The 25,624-nt window shown below is 39.4% G+C and overlaps 1 protein-coding gene across 1 annotated transcript in view; it reads right to left on the bottom strand.

Annotated features, from left to right (window-relative positions):
• The window catches only part of STT3B (STT3 oligosaccharyltransferase complex catalytic subunit B), a 52,042-nt gene extending 26,988 nt beyond the window's left edge, over positions 1-25,054 (bottom strand). The window contains exons 1-3 of the mRNA XM_065629181.1: positions 24,684-25,054; positions 3,470-3,578; positions 1,380-1,667 (exon numbers count right to left, since the gene is read on the bottom strand). Coding sequence (XP_065485253.1) covers positions 1,380-1,667; positions 3,470-3,578; positions 24,684-24,964 — 678 coding nt within the window. The 5' untranslated portion in view covers positions 24,965-25,054. The remainder of the gene's footprint in view (positions 1-1,379; positions 1,668-3,469; positions 3,579-24,683) is intronic.
• Between the last annotated feature and the right edge of the window lie 570 nt (positions 25,055-25,624).

Raw genomic sequence — 25,624 nt, 5'->3', positions numbered from 1 at the left:
CTCTGGCCGGCATCAGACCCAACTCTGTGATTATAGAGAAATTATATAGAAATTATTCTGTAATTTTAATTTAAGGTTAATGACAGCATCCAGATACTACTAAAGGTTTAGCAGGATCATTAACTGGCGCAGGAGTATGATTTTGTCCAAAACAGATGGTGGTGATTGTGGCGTGGGAAGACAGGAATGAAAAACTGACATTAAATAAAGCTAGAAAGTTATCTATGAAGTTTATTTGATTCACACACAATTCTACAAGAGTTCATGCAACCATTATTGCACTATGCAGTTTAGTTAAATATGAATTCCATAAAAACAGATAACTGCTATCCTGTCTCAGTTGTTATAAAGTAACAACATAGGTTGATTCTATTATTGTTATCAAACACAGTGTGGCTTTACAGCTGCAGCTTATTCTAAGTCCAGATTTAAAAACCCTGCATTTAGGCAACACCAGTCAGTCACGAGAAACTTGAATTCCCTTCCATTATACTCCTACCAACAATATCCCATCTGAAATATTCTAAAGCTAAAAAAACTTGTGAGTATGCATCTGGTTATGAAAAGTAGAACTCTTGACAAAATAATGGGAAAAGCTGTAATGACGCTCAAATGAAAAGTATATGCATCCAAGGAACGCACAAAGGACAGTACCATACAGTGTCTATGCTGAATTAACAATATTATTATGCTATTTGTGATATTTCCAAAATAGATGCAATAGTCCAGAAAAACTCCAGCTTGCTTAAACTCCTTCATACAAAACTGCATTACAGATATAATTCTACAGATGAAGGAGTGACAGTCAAGCTGAACTAGCAAGTAGGCTAATTAGAAGACATTGGACTACTTTTTTTTTTTTTTTTTAAAGCATGCAAGCAATACTAATATCTTTCTCTGGACAGATTTGAGTATTTAATTTGGATGCTTAAATCAAAGCCCAGACCCTCCATACAGTCAAAAGCTTCTCCAGAAGACAATTCAAAGCACTTTATATTCAGAGTCTACTGCTTTTCACCAGCTAAATAAGGAGGCTGAAGTTTGATGCTCACATAATATTAATACCTCCAAACTGAGAAACAGAAACAACCCTTCCATTTACTTTAAATTTATAGACTTATCATCATTATTCTTATTACTACTACTACAGGATACACATACTTCAATTGAACAGTACTGTTACATGGCAAAATAAAGAGCATGATTACGGAGTGGTTCAGATCATGTGACTTCTCAGTACTTGCCTGATCACGAGCCAGGGGGAAGAGGGATGAGAGGAAGGAAAAGAAGAATTCAACGGATTCTAAGAAAAATCAGTCATTTGGTTGGAGGAGGAACCAAAAATCCTTTCCAAAGCGAAAGACTCAGCAATTACTTACCCATAAATAGTATGTGAACTGCAGTGCAAAAATAGCTATGCCTTCATTGTCGAATGATCCTGCTACTGATCGGGATATGTAACCTGGAACTATGGCAATAAAACAGGCAGCTAAAAGCCCTGCTCCCTGGTTCCACAGTTCTCTGGTGAGCAGGAAAGTAGAAATAGCTGTAAGGCCGCTAAAAACTGGTGCTAGGAACACACACACATCTCTTATATGGACTGTCACGTTAAGCATATTTAAAATCCAATGTATAAGGCCTGCTGTCACCATCAGTCCTGGGTATACCTAAAATGAGGAAAAAAAAACAAAACAGAACACCAGGTTATTGTAGAAAACTATCACGGTAGGTTTATTTGCACATAATTTGCAATGAAACAGTCATTTCTTAAGCTGATATAAGCAGCGAACAGGTAAAGCTAATGGAATTATTTTAATGCTACTTTAATCACGTTTTGACAACAGTGCTGAATACCAGAGATTCTTTAAATTTTATCCAAATGCTAACAATTACATATAATCCATTCTGCAAATGAATAAGCAGCATACAGATAATATCCTATCTTGCCTGACATTTATCATATAATGAGAAGAATTTGTTGTTAAGGTATCGAAGCAGAAGCAAATGTTTGCAAGAGAATTTCAAGCCAGCTAACAGCTTTAAGAAAAAAAACAATCCCTCAAATCCTAAGACAACAAGAAACCTAACCACATTTCCCAGCTCTATCCATTTTCCTCCAAAGTATACCATGCTATTCTTTCACCTCTTGTTACCCATGGAAAAAGAAAATGTGCATCAACAAGATTTTTTTTATCTGAAAAGCTGATGGACAGTCACTTGAGTATTACATATTTGCAGGACATCCATAGACATCTCTGGATAGGAAGGATTAAAACGAAGTCCTATAAAATTGAATTAAGATGTCCTCCAGGAAAGGTAGTACGGACTTACACAAATCTACTGAACTCATCACAGAATATTGGAGAACTTTAAAATATTCTTAATAGGAATTCTACCCTCCCACATGTACCAACATTAGAAAAAACAATATGTACTAGAAAAGTTAATATGCACTTCATCTGCCTTAGTTTCTTTCAAAGGCTAAGAAGGGTGTTGTACTAAATTAAATTAACAGATGACAGAATGTTCCCTTGCATATATCCTGGAGGGCTGGTTTTCAAGATAAACTCTTAAAACATAATATACCATGTGACTTGCAAAATAATGTATGCAATCAACATTTCAATTCTATTTCCTAAGGGTTTTTACTATATGTAAAGTATGGAAAAAACACACATATATATATGTTACAAAAGAAGAGTCTCAAGTATCTCGAAGATACTAAAACACATAGTGATCTAATTGTTACAAAAACCTTAGTAAATGCATTTAAGTGGTATGTGCTATAATTTAAAAAGTTTTAACACACTTTCACACATTAACACCTGGTTGTGTTACTTGGTATTACTAAAGCTATTCTACCGATGAACAATATTTGTATTCTAATTTCATAATATTGTTTTATACACCTTTCCTGTCTTGTAACTTGCATCCATACCTATTCTACACACTCCCAATGCTTCATACAGGTACCCTGCTGATTTAATTTCAAAAGGTCTTTTCCCAGTGAAATCCTAAGATTTTCCATACACACATGAAGTCCACTCAGTATATACCACTACATTAAAACTTGTGCTTCAAGAGATTTATGTAACTGTTTTTCAAAAAAAGTTGTATTTCTTTTTTCATTTCATGCACTAAAATTACAGGAATCATAATACCCTTATTTATTACTATCAGAAGTCTATATGTAAGGAAGTAAAACTCAGTTCTGTGTTTCTTGTCCACAGTATGCTGATAGATAAAGATAAAGCATGATAAAGATAAAGACTTAGATAAAGACTAAAGCATGTTGAATTACTGTCTTAGTTCCTGCAGCTAAAAATCAAAAACATCTTGCTATTCCCTCTGCAGCAATTTGACAATTAAAAGCATATTTTATTACAGTTCTCCTTTTATCAATGTTGAATTTGTATTCGAAGTTCAAAAAAAACCTTACTGCAAAGTAAGTTTTTATTACAATACTTACAGTTCCACCTACTATTCTTCCCAGTGGATACCATGCTCTTTCATCAAACCAATTTAAAAATTCATAAAACCCATGGGATGCAAGATGATGTGTTGATCTGTAGTTAAACCTAGAACGAAAGAGGAAAAGAAGCGGGGGGAGATAAAAATCAAGAACCCAAGTTTTAGGCATATCTTAAGCAATCTGTTTTCTAAGACCTAGGAAGTAATTAAACTTATATACTCATTTAGTATGTAAGTACAATGGTCCTCTCTAAATCTATAGAGTTTTAAAGTCATTTACTAAGCTCTCAGTTACTAACCATTATATTTTCTTCATTTCTACAACCAATGTATACACGCAGATGAAACGTTACATTTTTGGGTTTTTTTGGTAAACATTAAAAAATTTTCTATCATTCTGACAAACACGTCTGTCATTCTGCATTCCCTTTTAAAGCTAGTTTTCACATATAGTCTATCAACCAACTATTTACCACACACAGAATACCACTTAAGCAGAATTAAGACCATGGAAGAATCAATGCAAGACTCCCATTCTGAGACAGGATAGCTACCCAGGACATCTGCTTTATTTCATGTAACATTGAGGGGTGACATAATGTAATAATATGCAATGAAGGGAATCAGTCTGTTCACACTGTGAAATTAATGGCCTTGACAAATTCCCTTCTTTCAATCAATAAGAATCTATACAACGTAGAATCCATGTAGATGAAGTTTCATCTTCAAACCTTGTACGTTCTCTGCTGCAGAAAATCTCTTGTAGTACAAAAGCCCTCCCATGCAACCCTTCAGTTCAGTCTTCCATGTTGCCTATACACCAGTAAAAAACATTGATGGATTGCCATTGAGGCATTTTCTGGCACATATTTTTTCCAAGTTCTCAAACCTCAGATAGCAAAACCTTTCAACTATTACGAAGTTCATTAATCCTTCAAATGAGGTATCAGACTGCTGTGAGAACGGCATGTTAACCCAAACTGCATCTCTTTCATCATCACTCAAAAACCAAGCTAACAAGGCTACAGGTATTGAAGCTGTAAAGTTTTGTAAAGGCAGTTTGGGCTTAGAAAAGCCTGGGTGAACACCACTTCCGATACAAGCAACATCCACAAACCCAACCCTCCTAACAGATATTCTAATTGGAATTTAGATAACAATGTTAAATTCATTAATTAAAGAAGTAGTAAAGATTATATTCATTAGTTAAGCAGAAGTTCAGAAGACTAAATGGAATACCGTAACAGACAACAGGCTAGATAAGCCGTGAAGACTTCCAAAGACAGTATTCAAGACTAGAAAAGTGTATGTGTATTTTTCAATTTGTCTATTTTATGAAGGTATACATTTACCTCCGTAACATGCATCACTTCTAACACAAATTTTAAGACTACATCAAATTCTTTTGTACATCTAGGGTTCCCAAAATATCACAGGTTTACTTTGAACTAATTATTTTCAACAGAATAATGCTCATGTCATTCAAGACTGTAAGACTCATCAAGTTCCTACTTGTTTAATCAGTACAAGTCTAATATCTGAAGTAAAACCACACAGAGGTTATGAGCAAATTTCTTCATCTACACAGTGAAAGAACAAAAAGAATTGAAATTCAGGTCCAGATGTCAGCAAACTTGTGTGTTACCAACGACTACGCTATCACAGCATCAGTCAAGTGACATTAACAGTAAGTAAATAAAAAATAGAGTGCAGTATTTTCAAGAACACTCACATGTTAAATAAACAGTTATATAGGATATATTAAGTGATAAAACTGTGGACTTTAAATAGTAATTAGTCATGTTTATATAAGAAAATTCACACAAACATCAGTCGTTCTGACCTAGAAATCTTTGTATCAAACAGCAATGTGACATTTGTTTCCCATAAGCCTGCAACTATTCCCACTTGACTAGATTTCTAAATATTAATTAATTCTCTGGTTCTGAACTGTCAGCTATAATGTGATTTATGAAAAGCTGTACCTGTAAAATTAGCTTCTTATCTTAGTATAGCAAGGTCTACTGTTAATTTGTTTAGTGCCAAGTGCCTGCAGCACGATACGAGACAAAGCAGGAGTTCTGAGTTGCACAGGGTGCATACAGTCCAGCCAGCTATGGACGGACTTAAAACGCACTGAAAACCCAGTCAACATTGTTAACCTAGAACTTTAAAAATGAAACAAGAAAGATATTTACTAACATGCATCACTTTCAAATTTTTAAATCATGATTCAAACTCACAGAGGTTACGAAAGTATGACTAATGCTTACTTTCAGAGTATTAAAAGCTTAGTTAAACAAAAAAAATGGGCAAGAAGAATGCATATTGACATTCTCCTCATGTTTCGAACTAGTAGAGCTTCATAACTGACTTCAGAAGGATGCAAACAACTGTCCTACGCTTTGGCAGCATCCCATTAAGTCTTTAATAAGAATGAATTACTACCCAAAATTGAAATCCAACATAACAACATTCTACTTCTACCACTTAAGAGGTGAAAATTTAATCTTCGCTCCTAATATACTTTTTGGATAGATACAAATCTATTAACCCCTTCTTTCAAAAATCTGTTGATTCTTTTGCCACTAATTAAGGCATGCAGAGGCAGCTGGGCGTGTCTTTATAGCTGAAATTATTAGCAATACTATAGATACATTAACTTTTTACTGTAAGACCTATAGGTGAGAACGAGAAATAACCTGACCATAGAAACCTAAAAAAAAAAGGGTTTAGAAGCTTAACTACAGCACCTCAGTTGACTAAAACAAAACAGCACTCACTTTGCCTCCCACTAGGTAACCTGCAAACAAAAATAAGTTAAAATGTAAATATAAACATATGCATACATAAAGGGAACCTTAATGAGTAATGCTACATATCAAAGTCAGCTTCAGGCATTGACAAAGGGGCAGCAATGGGCAGTAATGTGTACGTAGTGCACGAGACAACAGTATGGTCTAGCACTCATATGAGGCCAGTGTTATGCTCTGATATCGCCTGCCCACTCCATAATGCTCTACTCCTACAGGGACAAGCCCGAACCTTGTAAAACTGCTTCCCTTTTGGCCAGAACGGAGAGAGCCTCTAACAGTGAGTATTGCCAATCATAATCACACAACCTTCTTACTATCTTGGTTCTTTTCAAACTGTGTTTGAAACACAGTACGGTGGTATTGTTTTTCTACAGCAGTAGTCACAGTATCTACAACTATGTATAGGTTTCACAGGGGTAGAAAATAGCACTGGTAAATATCAGAAAAAGTGCTGCCTTTGCCTATGTCTGCATCCTGGAGATTTAGGGGCTGCATCTCAAGGAGGAATCAGAATGGAGACAACAAAAGCCAGTGCTGGGTAGGGGTTGCATTTCTGGCTTAGGTGTCACTGCCTTCCCCAGTTCTTCCATCTCCAGCAGCAGCAAGAATAGGTGATATTTAGGATTTTTATCCAACCTTCTTTCTGACTGGCTAGACATTAGCCAAGGAGACACAGGAACTGGAGTATGCTGCTGGTTACAGTGACTAAAGAGGATGCAGCACTAAAAACAAGGACCAGACTGAAGGAAAGGATCCCTTTTCTCCCGACCTCAACCCTCACACTCATCTGATCTCAAGGTTTGGGAACTGTTCATCCATCTCCCAAGATTCCCCCTCATCCCTTGAAGGCAAGTCAATTTGAGACAGATCTGAGAAGAATAAAGAACAAAATTATGTGAAGTGCATGCCTAATTAAAACCTAGCTTGAAAAACTGAGATGAATATTGAAGCTCTCAGTCCATGTTGTGAAGATGATACACACTTGCTAACATTCAGCACAGAAAAGCTCTTAAGGACCTGACTGACTAACACCAGTGAGCGTTGACTTTTCTTATTTTAGCTGACGTTCTAGGAGGAAAAGTGATGCTCTGCTGTTCTCCTTGCCTCTTTCTGTCAGGTCTGTACTTCGAACTGTCTCCTCCTCCAAGCTAAGCTTTAAAGGAATCATCAAACAATACTAAATCTTTGTACATTTCAGAACTCACAAGTTCCAACCACCAAATTAGGCTGGTATTGTAGTTTGAGCCTTTTGGAGCATGCCCTAATGATCACAAGAGTGCTCTATGAATGGCACCATTAATTTTGTGGCACTATTGGAGATAAGTATATTACAGTTGGTTCAGTAGACAACTGAAGAAGAGTTAATAAAGATATGGTTCTCATTTTCACAGTATATTTCAAATTCAGCATAGAACAGAGCACAAGCAGCAACAGCAAAGTAACTGAGCAGAGGCATAATTTTTCTTTTAGTAGCTACATTAATTTGGAAAGCTTAACTAGGCAATTTGCAAAATAAAGCCTCTAAAGTTTTCAGTTATGTTATGTACTATTAATACATAATCTTAACTATCTGCTCACACTTAGGTTTGATTTTTATTCTATCCTATTAACCGCTTTTTGATGATGCAAGGTAATGCTGTAAGATGACTAGTTAATGCTAGTCACAGTGATCACTTGCTCTATCTGGGAGCTATAGAATTCTCCAGCACCTCACAGCAACAATTACTGCTATATTTATAAGAAGACGTCTATGGCTTTGACATTCTAAGTTTAGTATATCCTTCCCAAAAGTACTATTTAAGATGAACATTCAAATAAAATTTAGCCTACTGAGAAAGCAAGAACATATAGGAAAAGAGCACATGTGCAGCAATGCAGTTACTTCATCCAGTTCTTAACAACATTTAAAGCAAATTACACTGATGGTGATGGAATTCATTTGACCCTCCCATTACAACAGAACACAAGATCAGAGTGCCGGTCCTGGTGGGAATGTTGACTGTCAAAAACCCTATCAATTTCATGCTATTATTGCCCCATCATCTACACTTTTTATCTGGCATTTTATAGCCATCTGAGAATATGTAATCTCCTTACTAGCAGAATCTGTTGAATATTTTCTAAGCCTGCAATTATAAAGGCTTCTGTGCTCCAAAAGTCTTCAGCTGCAGATGCAGACAATTTTCACATCTGCAAACTCAGAAAAATGACATGATACAAACTAACTGCGAATGTTACAAGCTATCTGAGCAATTCTAGGAGTCCGTTTTTAATGCAAATGTAGATTACAGAATCAATTCTGCCATACAGCATCTAATTAGAGATGGCAAGTCTAGATTCTTGCAAAAGATAGTTGCAGATTGACTCCATATCCGACATATTCTTTGCATCCAAAGGAAGAATTTATTCAGTGCAACACTTCTATGGAAAATCTAATGAGAAAGTTCAGTAACTTCCACTGAAATGAAGAAACATATATACAGTATTCCATATTAAATTTTAAACCACCCGCTTGCCTACATATTATACTAACAAGCACAACATCCTGAAAATCTTATTCTGAAGTCTGTATCTACAAATAAGCAACTACCACAATGAGCTTTGTGTATAGTTTTTAAAATGGAAGTACAGTAGCCCATCAATCACATAATTAATTCAACTCACTACAGCAGTATTTCTCTTCATGAAAAAGCTTACTTTTGTTGAGCTTATAACCTTGGAAAGTAAGTATGGACATTTAAGCCAGTTTCAACTAATCAAGATTAGAATTTTGCACCAGCAATACCTGTAGGCAAAAGTATTTATGACAGGTAAAGAGCCTTTCCTATTGCCCACAACCCAACCCCAAAGTATTAACAGACCTCACGGTAAGAATGGAGAAAATATATAGTGAGCTCTACATGTGTAAGAACCAGTGAGGCACAGGGTGGTCCACCATTTACCTAAGCCAAAACCAACATACCTCTGCAAAATGGAAGAGCAATCTGGCAATTTTATGTCAGAAAAATCTGATGTTCGTTTCTCTTTAACTTACACTGATGTCAGCAGAATGGCTTTATGAGGTCTTAAATCTAATACAAACATAAAGATACACTGCATGAATTGTCCCCAGTTATAACATTTACATATAATCAAGTACTTACGTGTCCACAAATCTTTTTTTTCTGGAATTTCTCTAGATGCTCACCTACCACTGTTTTATGTGGAAGATGTTATCACTTTGCACACTGAACTGGAGCTTCTGCCCCTCACTGGACAACAAAACCCCAAGAGTCATGAACACATTAACTACCCAGTCTTTCACAAGGGACATGGAACACATTTGCACAGTTCTTACGGAAGGTGATTGAAAGACAATTGTTAAGCCCACAAGAAAGTAAAAATAAAACCTTTTCTGATGTAGAATTTAATATTGTCCTAATTCGGACTTTTTAGGGGGTTAAATATGTAATTTTTGATGGTTTAGTTTTCATTATTTTATCTAAAAATATATGGATATGTAACTACTCTTTCTATTCTGAGATAAGCCTCAACTAATATCAAGTATTTGGTAAAAGCTCCCAAGAGTGCCCTACACTTACAGAGACCCAACTGATCTTTAGGGGTTTTGTTGCAAGTAGGTCTATTTGAAAAGAGATAAACACATCCTTCAAGTTCACTGTTAACTAGAAGTCTAATGTTTGATAAGAGAACTGGCAGCAGTACTATCATTCTGAGTTTCCTCAGGTTCAAAACTGGTCATGATTTTGGTTTTGATTTCGGATTTCCCAATTCTGAACAAACATTCAGAAAAATGTGATGAAAACTTCTGGGCTATACAAAGGCTAGTTAGTATGCTGAAGTAATAAAATGGCAAGAAGTTCTGCAGTGACCTGGCCACTCAGCTTCAGAAAAGATGGAAATTCTGAGTCAAGGGAGGAAGATGTTTCTGTCCTGGAATCCAGCCAAGCAACGAAACTCCTCCTGTTTGTAATACCATTAGAATAATCCCTGATAGGGAAGAACAGGAGAAAGTCCAGGCAGAAAAAAAGAAAAAAAGATGGATGGCACAACCAGAAGGGCACCTGTTTTTTCAGGTCCAGCATTCAACCATGCTGAATGGAAATCCCGAAGGATACAAGAATGGCTATAGAATAACCATTAAGAATATGAGAATGTCCCCAATGTGTTTAAGAAGGATTACAGCATTCCTACTGCCACTACTTGGCATGGTATTTTCACTGCTTGAAATAAGATGTTACGCTCAGCAAGTGCTAAAATCAGGAATTGCATGCTGCCAGTAGCTTAATGATATGAAATTCTACTTGGAGCATATAGTCACTCTAACTTCTTCAGAGCGCCCAGGGCATCTTCAATATTTTTGCTAAAGAGCGGCAAGCTTTTTAAAGCATTCCATGACCACGGCTTACACTTTTCACACAACATATCACATCTGAAGCCACAATATGCTTCCCATCATCACTGTAGTGGGCGTATATCTGCCTACAGTTTCAGACACTTCCTCTGATGCCTATTAGGCTTCTTCATGACTCTTTTCTGTCTTGCTTCTAAACTATTCCATTTCTCAAGGCAACTTGTAAAGAAAAGTGTTAGTTTTATCAATACTAAAAGACATACATTGCCAGTGAAGTCTACCATTCATAACATTTAACAACATTTTAGGCCTAAGAGTAAAGTGATGACATTTTTCCTTGAGACAGTCAAAATTCCCAAGAGGTTTCAACGATAAAATGCAAACAGAATCATTCAAAATTCCTACAGGGGAAAATTGAATGCTGATTTCCTTCTCTACTGGACATATACTTCACTGCAGATACTACGCTATGACTGGCATCAATACTGATGGCAATATTGGTTCCATATCCTTTGGCAGCATCAACTTCTTGAAAGGCATTACTTCTCTGCTCAATACAATATTAACTACCATCAACTCAAAAGGCACTATAGTGTTGTGTCTTTTTCTTTCTGAGTATTATTAGGCTATTGTGTGGCGCATTAACTTTGCATCTTGCAATTCTGAAGACTTTGCACCAAATTCACGAATGTGTTTAAGAAGGATGTTTCTTCTGGATGAAACAAATTCATGCTGTACTAGTTTTTAACATGACAGAGGCAGCTTAACTTTAGGACCTTCTAAGTCAAAGGCTAGTACATGAGGATCTGGTCAGCAGAAAGGAATTCAAAAGGCAATTAGCTGAATAATATATTTGAAGAAGCAAAATATTCTGTGATAATTAATGGGCTGAACATGACCGCTTCACAAGAAGTGACTGGAAACAGATGACTGCTAGCTCCCAAGTCACTTTTTTCATGGTCTCCTGCTACAGGATAAAGCAACCTGTAACACCTAAACAACTATAGTGGACTTATTACACTGATATCAAACATACTACCTGCTATTTTATAGCAAGATATAATGTGCACTCAGAAAAAAATACTAGTTTTTTTAATAGTATGAAATATAGAGTAAAATGAAGAATATTTCTTATTAGTTGCTGGTACTTTATTATAACTATTTAGGAGTATGTGACACAGTCATCATCTCTATTACGTAATAAAGCCATCTATATGCTACAATGCAGTGGTAATTGTGGAAGTACTGGCTACACCAAAATGCAGTTGAACCAACTTCATAATCACTTCCCATTAAGTGATATTTAAGGAATCGATCTGGACACAAGGTGGCCTGGCAGACCGTTTCTACCCTGTAAAATACAAGACATGGTAAAAAGTAAACAGGACCCTTAAAAAGGCTCTTGATCCCCAGCATTCCCAACATCCCCAACATAAATAATATTTAAGCAATGACAATCTTGTTTCTGGCGGAACATTTAAACAGTTATAGAACCTAGATGATCTTTAGCAGAAACTATTGTTCACTCCTCAACAATCAACAGCCCGTTGCTTGAACTTCCATGTAACATGAGAAAGAGTAGGTCCAGCCAGAATCAGACATTAGATATCAAAGCACTCTGTACATATTACGTCTACATAGCTTTTTGTTAGCTCACAGAAATTAAAAGAATCTACAGTGTTGTGTTTGCATATCAGCAGTCTAAGTCAGTTTAGCAAGTTAAAAGTGTTTCATCCAATATTCCTTAAATATTTGCTCTTTAGTACATTTCTTAATGCACCTGCTATTCTTCCTCTTGCAACTAGCCCTCAGTTACCTGAATTCTCTGACCATGCTTTCTTTCAATTGTCCTTATTGTCCTTTCTGTATGTAGATTATGTTTAGTCCAAGAAGCTGGACCTCTCACAGTGCACCTGCACAGCTACATCTGTTGCAATATTGACCTACTGACTCTTTACTTTAATATTTCAGAGTGGATAATACAAAGCATCAGAGCAGAACCAAACAGTCTAACTAGAACAATTTCTGTCCAGTGATTGCTGCTGGGTTAAAGATCTAATTTTACCTAACTTAAATATGTCTGCTCAAATTCTGCTTAACCCTTGAGTAACCTGGCACAAATAGACATAAATATGGCATTCATCAGGCTTGTAGCAGGGATCAGGTGATTTTCTACTGCGAGTATGTATGTATATAGACCTATATATATAGCTATCTGCAGAACAAACCAAACAACATGCCCAGGGTTTGCAGAAAAAAAGAAAGGATTCACAACTCCAGGATGCCTAGTACTGAATTACACACTCACCCAAATTTAACTGTGGCAGTTAACTTTTAACTGACCTTTGCTAGTCAAAAGGAGTGCAGAAGCAGCCCTAATCAGGTTCCGTTCCCAAACTGAACAAATTAGCTTGAATCACAGCTAAAAAGCAAACCACTCTAATGATGATCTAAACTAACTATTTCACCTGATTTTTCTCTGAATTAGATTAGGAGTACTCACATGACCTATTAATACAGTCCAACAAAAGGGATGTGGTCTCCAGCTGCGGGCAGAAAGACTTCCAGCTGTTTGCAAAGTGACTGCATATTCTCACACTGGAGGAAACTGATTTGGGAATATAGGATGTCACCAATAAAATAAACAAAGACCAGGAAAGTACGTGACAACAGAAAGTGGTATTCATCCTTTCCTACAGTATACAGACTGTAATTCCTTTCTAACTATATTTTGCATTCTTGATCCACTTTCAATGTCTGATTTATTCTGAAATAAGTATGGCAAGCAATCAGTTATCCACTACATTCATTCTGTATCTTTCATACGGTTTCAAATAAGTCTACATCTAAAAAATGCATTTTTTCACTGAATTTAATTCAACCTCTTAAGAATTGTACTTAATGGTTACCAGTGCTTCTTTAAAGACTACGCACAAGAAACACAAAAGTGTAATAACAAAACATTATTTGCTTTTTATTAGGTATCGTCAGAGAAACACTCAAGATTTAGTGCAATGCAGTGACTACAGTGCTCAGCATTTAAGACAGTATTTACAATTAATATTAAATTCCTGCCATGTACAATGTGAAATTAAAGTTACACATTTTCTCATTATATGATGGAATTTCTAGTATTGCTTAGTGTTATGATATTGTAACTACCAAACTATTTCACTGTGCTCCTCTGTCATTTTAGGAAAATCCAATTAATGTTTAGAAGTGACCTTAAAGGGGCTTTAAACAAAAAGAAAATACAATAAAATATGGAGGTGGGGGAACACTGTTAAGATGAGCTAGGCTTAGTATCACACACACACGCTTTGAAGCTGTGATGCCTTTCTGACACAAATGCTATTACAGAAATATTCACAGAATACACGCACCATAGCCTCGTCTACCTTATCTCCAGGAGAATGGCCTTTCCAAAACACATCATCCCCTTGACCAGCAGGCCATATTAGTATATAGTTCGGTAGCTGTAGCCCTTGTGTCTTATATTAATGAACAGTAAAAGGGACGAGTTTAATATCTAATGCCATTTTATTAAATAACAAGTACTGACTTGAGTTACCATGTATTACCCCATTGCCATATAAAATGGTGTAAGGCAAAATGAACATCTGGTTGCCCATGAAAAAGAAAGGAGGATACTAAAGCAAGAGGTTCAGCTGCAGTTCAGGTGGGGTTGAAAAAAGTTGTATTGCAGGGGGTACCTGAGAGTTGTTGGACAAGACCCAGCAGAAGTTCTCAAGAGATAGTTTTTAGGTCACATAATCCCAAATCGTCTCTCCTTGCTCTCCAGACATGAATTAAATCGGCCTGTTCCAGGATCTTTCACACTTTAATCCCCACCAGACTGTATGCCTTCTCAACTCTCTCTCCACAAATGTGCATTTAAATTAAAAAACTAGAGTTAGCCTTCCTGATTCATAAAAAGATTTCGGCTCTAGATCCCAAACATCCCATATAACCATTTAAGCAATGACAATTTTTTTTTGCCTTGCCGAACTTTAGAACAGTTACAGCACAGCAGAAGAGTTTTAACAGAAACTACTGATATGTTCACCCCTCAGTAACCCATGGCCTGTTGGTCAGAGAACTCATGGATACTTGAGATCGGATCAGGGTACAAGATGTGCCAATATAGTAGCTCACTGCCACTGGAAAATGGAAGTTTCCCTCTCTCTGCATCTAGCTGCAGATCCTGACACCTGCACTTATCAGATTTCTGCGAGTTGCCCTAACTTGTCAAGACAGCAGAAAACTATCCCAGGAAATGTCCAGCAGATGATGGGAAATTCAGGAGAACTGCTCCACTTGATTAGATGCAAATAAGGTCAATTAATACTGGAGAAGACAAGCTTAGCAGCAGCTTCATATTATAGATATTCAGAGTCAGGTTTTACTCAAAACACTCTGAAGCGCCATCTTGTCAGCCACAGCAGCTTCCTGGAGGTTCTCAAAGAAATCATCTTCCCTGTGTTTTCCAACACACAAATGATATCCACAGGTACTCCAGTACAGCATATTAGATACTGAGATATAAGACAACATTGCTTAACTTCCCAGGAAAAAGTACCATGCAGTTAAGATTTAAAGCTGTTCTGTGCCTTTTTTTTTCTTGAAGATAGCCCTTAAAGAAGACAGAAGATGGCACTGTACCACGATGTGCACAGGTAAGAATGTTGTGTTGAAACAAGAGTATGATGGAAGCACAAGGAAAAAGGCACACTGAAGTTGGCTTACGAAAGCAAAAACTAGAAAATAAAATTCAGTGGTGAAACAGTCATTATATCTTTGACACCAAACATATATTCCAGTCTTCTCCCAAGCAAAAAATTGGGCTTTACTGTGGGAGGATGGGGTGAGAGTTGGTGAAGTAGTGGCAGATTACAAAATCAGAGCACTAAAAATTCCTTGGCTCCTGGATGTGTTTGGACATAGGAGAAAAATTACATTTGTCATTACTAGCTGACCTGAGACATCACAAATTAAGATACTGCTGCAAAATGTGAAAGGTAGTCTCTCCAGTGTCAAAATCCATTTTCTATTTGGCAAATGAAAGATTAAAACTGTTACAGAGTAAAATGAATTGTGAGACATATGCAACAGTTTTTCAAATATTACTTGAGACATTTGGCATTAGGTAAATCATTCTAGTCACCTGTATAAGATAAAATGGTTAAAACACAGTAGCATTACAAAACTTCTTGGAAAACTCAAACACTGCATTGGTTTTCATTACTCTTGTTCTACAGTAAAGCAAGCCAAAGAGATGCCCATTTACTTCCCTGGTTAACATCAATATAATAATGCCAAAGCTCCATTTCTGTTTTGCTGACTTTCTAAATTAGAAGAACTTCAACTTCAAGGCATTTTATCTATTGTCTGAGAAAGAATTAAAGGCATTTTAAAGGCCTTTAATACCATAATTATAAACTTTAAATATTTCAACAAAGATGAAACCGCCTTTTTCAAGATATATATTCCAAACAATATTTATGAAATTCTAAGTTATTCAGCTGAACTTCCAAATGCTGCTTGGTATAAATTTAGCACAGGAAGGAAGCACATTCAACATATGCAATAAACTACAGAAAAAAAAAAAAAGCTTGTTGAACATAGACAAAAAAATAGTATTCAGGACAAGTAGGCTTGTTTTTTTATGTTTTGCTTCTGCATTAAGAGAACACATTGCAATATTTTCGAATCCTCCGGCTATAGCACACAAGTATTCTGTTCAACATGTGGTCTTCCCAGTCAGCTGCATCCTCAAACAGGTGCTTTCCATACCTACATTTCCTTAAAATATCCATCTACTAGGAAGACAGGAATAAAAATAATCACACTCCTTGGAGTTAAAGAAGTTGGCTACCATTTTTAGTATAACAATTGCAAAAAAAATGAATGCAGAGACTGAAAAAAATAAAGCAAAGAACTCACAAAATGTTGGCTGTCCAGCCACATGTGCTAGAACAGTTTAAAATTACAAAACTACATGCTATTTTTCCCTTCTGCAAAACCCATTTACCATTCAACAAATAGGATAGATGGTGCCCATGCATACAGTGAGCCAGTCTTTTTAAACAAATGTAAGTAATACTGTGTAAAACAGTCTAGAAGATAACAGCAATTCCATTAAGAACACTGACAAAAATCAATAATCAAACCAAACTTGCATCCTCAGTTGCAAGGTAGTTTCCCAAGGGTTTTGTTTGTTTCAAGGGAGGGAAGTTTTGAAAATTCGTAGATTTTCAGCTGAACAAAACACCAACCTGCTCTTTAACTAACAAACTAACATAACCCATACAAATCAATTGCCACAGAAAATGATATGATAATCACTGTAACACCTGGAAGTAATTATCATTACAGTCCACATACCCCACTCATTTATTTTAGACAGGCTCTTTAAAAAGTAGCATATGGTACTGGACTTGGGTCTCCCATAGCAGACAGACATTTTAAATGCTGTTTCCTGCTCTTACAAGCACTCATGGACAAACTCTCAGTTATTCCTTGTTTAAAACAGACCATTTCTCTTTCTAAAGCATGGGGATATTGCCTCACTTAATAGCAAGAATTTTTGAAGTATAGGAAGCATTTAATTCTCCATATGCCAAAGGAGCTTTTGCCCTGGGAAAGCAGCAGTAAGTTGAGAAATACAGAAGCCAATCAATTTTGTTTGTATCTATACCCTTAACAAATTAATTCCTCAGGCTGCTGCTTCAACTTACTTAAGGTGTGGTGCAGCATTAGGGTCAATTTCATGGTACCTCTCAAGCCCAGACCTACCCACTACCCACATTAAAAATAGCTCAGCTTGATTCCCAGCGACAGCTCAGATAAAGATCACAAGCTCTGCTCAGCTACAGGGCTGGAAATCAAGTCTGTCCCTTGGACATACTATGAAATTTATTGCGGATGTAAAGCACAGGAAGACAATACCAATACTTGTCCTAATACTCATCCTAAGTTCACTTTGCTCTCTGAGCAAGTGGGAAGACTGATGGTTAGAAGAAGCTTTGCTAAGGAGTTAATAATAATAAAAACATGTGCACATGCCCTGCTACAGGGTGAAGGCTTCACAGGCTCCAAAAGCAACAGCTTTAATGGCTCTGCTAAGTAGAAAGAAGCCCTCAGGATTAGCCCTAAATGTCAGTACAAATGTACCTCAAAGGGCTTGCAAGAATAGAATTTTCCAAAATTAAGGAGGAAAACTCTGCAGCACATGCACAGACAGACATTAAATGGGAAATACCTGACTGAATTGGAAGAGACCCTTGTGGAACAGCAAAGGCACCTCCCTAAACTCAGCCTACTCTCAACCCATTTAGAAGAAAACTATTAGTACCTATAAGATTTTTAACTTTCCTGCTAGCTTTACTGTCCAAAATTGTTCTTCTCTCCTTCCCTCACCAGTTCAACATGAAACAGATTTAAAAACATGAGTATTAAGATTACTGGCTGCCAAAACGAGAGACTATTAGAGAGAGAATTATGATAGGAAGCAAAAGGTAACCTTTATAAACCACTCTAACCCTATGTAATCAAATCAAATTTCTGTTTAAAAAACAGAACATATTAAGCTGCTCAAATAATAGGATATCTGCCAGGAAAAGTCCATTCAAGGATTTTCATCACAGAATTTGCTCTAGCTAGTCAAGTGTTTGTATTTGCTGAACACCATTTTAAAAAAATCATGACATTAAAAGCTAAACTTGCTGGCTCAGTTCAATCCAGCCTACGTAAAACATTCCAATACATTTTCTTTTTCAAGTTTCATTCTGCTATCCACAAATCAAGAAAAGGGTGGACACTTTGCAAGCATTTTGTCTCACCTCCCATGTTTCCAAAAGAAGACTGTCGGGATAGTCTCTGTACTTAACCATAGTCTGCACATGTTCTATGAACACTGCCCCTCCTACCCTCTCATGCATAACCCCATTACTGCACCCACATGAAGTCTGATGAGGTCTTCACTCCAATTAAAAGTTGTGCAAGTGAGGAAACAAACACTACCCACTAAGTAAAGATCGTAGAAAACAATAGTAGAGATGGAGCAGAGGTTTGCTCTTACACGAATGTTATGAGGCCACATTGTGAACTACTTTTCAGCTGCATCAGTCTAACTGATCATATCTAGCCTGAGGTCTCTCCACTCACAAAGTGTATTTTCTGCAATGCCTCCAACTCTGCTCAGTGTTCTTCTTCCAGACTGTCCTCCTTCCATTAGATTTCCAGTATTTACCTATTTCTGCAATTTCCTAAGCAGCAGAAAAGTTCAGTACAGTCAAGTGCACAACTTCTTGACTGCTAATTCTGTATCAACCTTCTAGAAAACCTTACTTAGCTTCAAAACAGCACCCTTCAAGTACCTAAACAAGTAAAGTCTGTTCAAGTCCCTGGACATACAGGACTTATAACCTAGAAAAAGCCAGAGACTGACCTGTGCTAAGAGTGTTTCTCAACCCATGTCATGTTGCAAGAGAACTGATCAAAAAAGATGCCTGATCTGGATCTTCCTTATTAGAAAGGGGGAAGGGGAAGATAGGTGGCAGGCTATTCTCCAAGAATATAAAAATCTCTAAACTTGCCCTTCCTGAACACAAAGGCCCTGCTAAATCAGATTTGGAGAGTATGCTAGAATATTTTTCCTACTACAATAAAACTGCAGAAAGGAGTTTGAGCTATCTGGCTACCTGAAATCCTGCTAAAATTAGTAATGTTGCTAGAGTGTAAACAATTTTTATCATTCAAATGTAATGTCTAAATCTTACATGTAGAAAAAAGTCACAAAATACTTAATCCAACTGTTCATTAACTGCAAGTACAAAATCTTTTAAAATATATCCCTATAAAATAGAAATAAATTGAATACTTCTCATTTCAGAAAAACAAAAAGCTTGTGAATGAAAACACTGTAGTAAGTTTTTATTACGAATCTCATGACATTTGAAACATCTCAGAATCAATCCAAAGTTATTATATTCAAACTGGACCAGAACCAAATGCTTTCCCCATGTCTGGAAGTTGTCGAAGATTATAAACAAAAGGAAGCATTTGGGAAAAAAATCCTAAAGTCGGTAGGAAACGTTTCCTAAACAGATTCATGTTCATGTACTTGCCTTCAACAAGATTATGTGATGGGCTGAAAGGTTCCAGAAAGACAGCAGTTTGGAGATGACAGTGGCAGCCACCCCTCCAGAAGAACACATTTTCTATGCAACCTGCTATTTACCCAGTAAAAAGAGTAACTACCAGGTAAGCTATGGCCAGATAAAACTATCTGGGTAGGCCACATCTGCCCATATCCTATAGATTAGGCATTTTTAATTGAGATTATAAATTCTGTCATCCTCTTCACATGATTTATTTTTTTTCTTCTTATGAACAACACCTTAAGGTCGTTTCATTCACTGCTACATACCCTTCGTCACTCCTCTTGCTCCAGGGTCTTACATGCTCTGTTTTTATATGTATACGTCTCCACCCTATCACCCAATCCCAGTATACCCTCTAAAATCAGTTGCTATTTACATTCCCTTCCTACATTCATATTCTTCCTCAACAACAAGAAACTAAACTACAATACAAAAACTGATGGTGGGCAGGCTCGGGGAACTAAAATGTTAGAGCTTTTTGACAATTTACCTCAGTGAATCAACCCACCACGAGTGCTTTAGAGCATGTACAAAGAAAAAAGCAGGACTGCACAGTGGGTGACAGAGAACTCCCACTCCAAAAGGCAACCATCAGATCAGCTAACTACAACACACAAACCTACGTTAGTCTCTCTCAACAAAAACAATACATTTACACAACCTCTAGTGTTCGATCAATTCCATACACCACTTCTAATGTTCACTTGAGCCACACTTCCTTTTAATGAAGCTTTCATATCTTATTTATAGGTGTTAATTTAAGTTTTCATTAATGAAAAAAGTTCATAACAGCTCAAGAATCCATCTAGCAAACATGTTTTGAGCCTAGCAAAACCTGTCTTTTTGGCTGTGCTCAAGAAAAAATCCTAACTTCTTTAACCTGTCTACTTCTGGAATGCAAACAATCACACCGACCTTATGCTTATTTTCACCAGTTCATCCTCATTCACCAAAGCCCACTAATGGTAGATGATGGTATCAGTGACAAGAAAGTGGATCGCTATCATATATATACACACACCATATTTCCCACTAGCACAATTATATTATCTCAGTGAGGAATGATAAACAACGGTCACCTTGATGACAGTTAAAAAGCTGGTGGTTTGCGCGATCAATGACATCGGTTTGGAAGAGGCAAAGATGTACATGAGGTTGTGGTAGTGCTGTTCAGTACCAGGAACTGGCAGGACAGCAGGAGACAACATTTCTGGCAGTAGCAGGTGAGCAAATGTAACAAAGATGGCACTGGCGTTGGATCCTGCATATGAAAACTGCTACAGAGAGGTCTCATGGATCAGACACATGAGCTTCTGCATTTCCAGCTTAACCCAGCTCATTCACTTTTAAAGTAAATGGTGTTAATCTGGTGTGCAGCAAACTGTTAAAATTCCCAGGGAAAGACAGAAGTTTGATCTAATGTCATGGGATATGATTGATGATTCAGATAATGCTCTTGATCCATTCAGCTGCCAAATCAATCAACAGAGGAACCAAATTTCAGACACAAAACCTGTCCATCCTGAGGTACCATCACCGTCCATGTTTCAAGTTCTTGGCCTGACAATGAAATCCTGAAATTAAATGCTAGAGGCCTGTCAATGGCACAGCTTTAAGTCAATGCTGACTGACTGACTTCATGTATTGGCTCACCTGACCTAGGAGCTGACGAAAATCATATACATTTTTCAAAGCCTCTGGACCAACTCAAGTATGGAAAATAAACACGGCATGAGAAATAAAAATAGAGTGGCGACACTATATGAAAGAGGTATTCACTGTGGAAAAACAAAACAAAACAATAATGCTAGGAATAACAAACAGGTTACAAGTTTGTAAGTGATGGTATGGTGACCTCAAAATACCAGTTTATTTTTTCCTCACATAGGCATTGTTTTATAATGGAGATCAAAAGCAAAAGCTGTCCTCTCTCTACTGCCTTGGCCTATTGTACTACATTTGGGTCATTTCTGGAAGAAATGTCAACTGGAGTAAGTTTAGGAGGTTAGTTTTACAAAACAGGCAAACCTCCCACCCCCAAATCAAAACCGAACTTTACTGTCAGAAATGCAGCTTGAAAGGGCTGTTAGAAAAAAATAATACTTGATTCCACTAATGTGCAGAAAACCCAAGGCAAATTTCACTTTCTTCCTACCCCAGATCTCCTAAATTTCTTATGTCCATACCAGCAAACTGGATTCCTAAGTAAATAAGAAAGCCTTCTACACCTTAGAAGCAACAATATTTTTCCATTCAAAAAACAATAGATTTGCCTAATGCTCTTCAGGTTATCAAATATAACTCAGCTTCCTCTCTTGATCACAAAATGAATAATAGAGAATAGGTGACATTGCAAGATGTCTCATGCAAACTTGTCAGAAAAAGCCAAAGAAATGGAGAAAACTACAGAAATGTTTCACCAGCAAAGACTATGGCCACTGTCCTAAAAAAAACCCCAAAAAACAAAACAGAAATCCAATTTACCTGGACAAGCTGCTAAAGAAGTGGTTAAAAAAAACAGAGGACTGCTTCTAATCTCTTTTCATAAGCTCCTTTCCCACATTAGATTCAGACTTGTAAGACCCTTAAAACTGTGAAAAAACACTCCTACCTCGTTACTCAACAGTATTTAGGAGTAACATCATTTTCCACTCTTTCAGGAATATTGCTGATGCAACAGAGAGAGTCCTTTGTTTTTCCTTTCTTTCTACCATTTTAGGTTCTCTTTCCTACTAATTAACTTAAGTGCATTTGCCTCTACCATTTCTGGCATGCAGCAACATGACACTGGCATGATTCTTGACATTTCAACTGCTTCTCACAGACGTGCATTAAAATCAATAAGTTCTGTCAACTTTGTCTCTTCTCTAATTAGCAAAGGTACATACAGCAGCATAGGCAGCAAGGTTTTCTGTCTGTATACTCAGAAAGATGACTTTGTATCAGCTTACACACTGCTTAAACCAGAAGTTTATCTTTACAATCAGATCACAGCTATGAACTTAACTCCCACAGCACCTTTTCAAAATATCTTTCAAGGCTTTGTAACAAAAGTTACGTAACTCAACACTGTAATATTTCCATTTATCCAACAAGGATGAATCTTTATTGTAAAATTAGATAAAGTTGTAAAAATTGTAAGTTGCATACTTAATAAAAGAAAGTGATCATAGAAAGAAAAGTGTTTTGCTTAAATTTAGATTAGAAGAAACTGAGAACTATTCCAGAGGACACAACCTGGGGTTCATAGCCTCATTATAGATGTGTTTAACTGTGCTCCCCTTGTTTTAACTTCATTAATTGAAAGGTCACATTCCTTCCATTCATTTCTGTTTGGAGAAAAACACTTAAATTATGGGCAATTACTTGATGTTTTGAAGATATTTTGAGATATTTGGCTTTCACATCACAAAGCGTATGTTACTTCAGCATTTAAAAACAAAGCAATTCCTTGTTCTCTATCCACTATTCTGAGCCATGATTTGTGAATGGATTACATTGGGGGGAGTGAGAGGGGGAAAATCAACGAGAAAAGAGGAAGTTGTGCTTTTGAAACTATCAGAGTGAAGTGCATGCTTTGAAAATAAGTACAGTTTCAGTAACAATTTAAGATTAAGTTTAACACAGTATCTACCATGCATTTCAAAATGAAGCATCTTCTTCCTTCATGAGATTAGCAAGAAGACTCGAGACATAAAATTTTAAGATAAAAGCAGAGAATTCATTTTTCTAAAGTCATCTGTGGCTTGCCCTATTTAAAGTTCTAAAAAAAAAAAATCACGGATTCTTAGGATGAAGTAGCCACTAATATAAAAATTCAGTGTCACATTTTTTGCATGAAAAAACTGCCCCACAAGTCCTGTCATCTTTGCCTTGCTGCAAGGAACAAGTGCAGCATTTCTTGATGTTATACATAAAATGGTTTCAGTCCTCTCCAACAGGGAAAAGAACAGACAGCTTCTACGAGAGCGAAAGCAATCTTTAGAAAAATCAAGATGCACGAGAAACAGCAAAAGTCCTTGGGCTCAGAAGCGCACTTTGAAACACCTGGCAGTAAATCAATGTCACCTATTTCACCGTAATCCCTCAAGTCACTTTTATGAAGATTACTTCTCGAAGTGCATTCCTCACCCTCCTCCCTCCCCGGCCGACAAGGGCTCTAGAGGAGACCCCTCCGAGAAGCCGCACCGCACACCTGGAGACCAGCGGCGCGACACAAGGACCCGGATCCGGACGTCGGTCACGTTGGGTACAACCGTTCCATTACGACGGCGGTGGCCGGAGCCCCCGACCCCTGTTTGGCACCCCCACTTTCCTGCCAGCGCCGCAACTTTCCCCGCGCCCCTCGGCAGCGTGCAGGAGGGTCCTGCCGCAACTCCACCGCCTCCAGCTCGCACAACTCCGCCGGATCCGGGGGTCTCCGCCGCCGCGCTCCCTCCCGCCCTGCGGGGACACCCCAGCGCCCGACACTGACGATCGCGCCCGGCGCTTCCTTTCCCTCGCCCGCCCCACGGCGGCCCCTCACGCCTTGTCCCCGCGCACCGCGACCCCCCGAGCTCGCTCGGACCTGCCACTGCGTGTCCCGTCCGCACCGCCTCCCTCCCGCCCCCCGTTCCCTCTGAGGGCGGCCGCGGCTCTCGGCTCCCTCCGCCCGGCGGCCGGGGGAACTGGCAGGGCGCAAGTTCGCGAAGTGGCGGAGCGGGGGGCGGGCGGTGGGGGGCCTCCCGCCGTGCCCACGGCCGCAGCGGGGGAAGCCTGCAGGGCGCCCCCCCACCTCATCCGCTGGGGCTCACGGCGCCTGCCAGCGGCGCGCCCCGTGAGCGGGCGGCTTTCCCGCCTGCCCGTCCCGTCCCGTCCGGCGGCGGCCGAGTCCCTCACCAGGGGTCGAACTCGTGGATGATGCTCTCGAAGCGGATGACGGCGAAGAGCCGGGAGCTGAAGCCGGCCAGCCAGGCCAGGAAGAGGATGGTGAAGGAGAGGAGCGACTGCCAGCCCGCCGGCTGCGACAGGCCCCCCGACAGGCCGCCTCCGCCCGCCGGGGGGCCGCCGGCAGCCGCCGCCGCCGCGCCGCCGCCGCTCGCCCCAGCGCGGCTGTTGTGCAGCGCTACGGAGTTGGCGGCGGGTTTGTGCTTGTTGTCGGGGGCCGAGTGCTCCGCCATGTTGTACCCGGGGCTCCCTCGCAGCCTCTCCGCCTGGCGCGTGCGGGGAGGAGGCGGAGGAGGGGTGGGGGAGGGAGCGGGAGGAAGGGCAGGGGGAGGGAGGCTCGGCAGGGGAGGGGCGGAGCCCGCCCGCTCCCTCAGCGGGTCCTCACTGACTCCCCGCCGCCGCCGCCTCCTCGCTCAGCCGCGCTCTGCTCCCGCCGCCGCCGCCGTCACCATCCCAGTGCGGCGCGCGGGGCCGGCGGGCGGGGCGGAGGGGGCCGGGGCGGTGCGCGAGCCCGGGGGCGGGGCCAGTGACGGAAGGAGGAGGGGCCGAGAAGGCGAGGGCTGGGCTCGAGGCGGGGGGAGGGGCCGGCGGCCGCGCGCGCAGGGTGAGGGAAGAGGCGCGGGCGCGCGGCCGGCGTCAGGGAGCTGCGGCCGCCCCGCGCGTGCGCGCGCGAGGGGCCAGGCGGGAGGGAGGCGCGGGCGGGCGGGCAGGCGCGGGGGCTGGCGGGTCGGGTCCTGCCCAGCGAGCGGTTTGACATTGCCGCCCTGCGGCGCGGGAGGAGCTACGGGCGCAGGGGCGGGGCTCCAAGGAGCAGGCGAGGATGGCGGGGGGGGGGAGGGACCAATCCTCGCGGTAGTCCTGCTAACAGGAACTCCGTGACGACCTGTCACAGA

The sequence above is a fragment of the Caloenas nicobarica genome, chromosome 2 (genome assembly GCF_036013445.1).
Source record: "Caloenas nicobarica isolate bCalNic1 chromosome 2, bCalNic1.hap1, whole genome shotgun sequence".
Lineage (NCBI taxonomy): Eukaryota > Metazoa > Chordata > Aves > Columbiformes > Columbidae > Caloenas > Caloenas nicobarica.
This window is presented reverse-complemented; position numbering and strand designations above follow the sequence as displayed.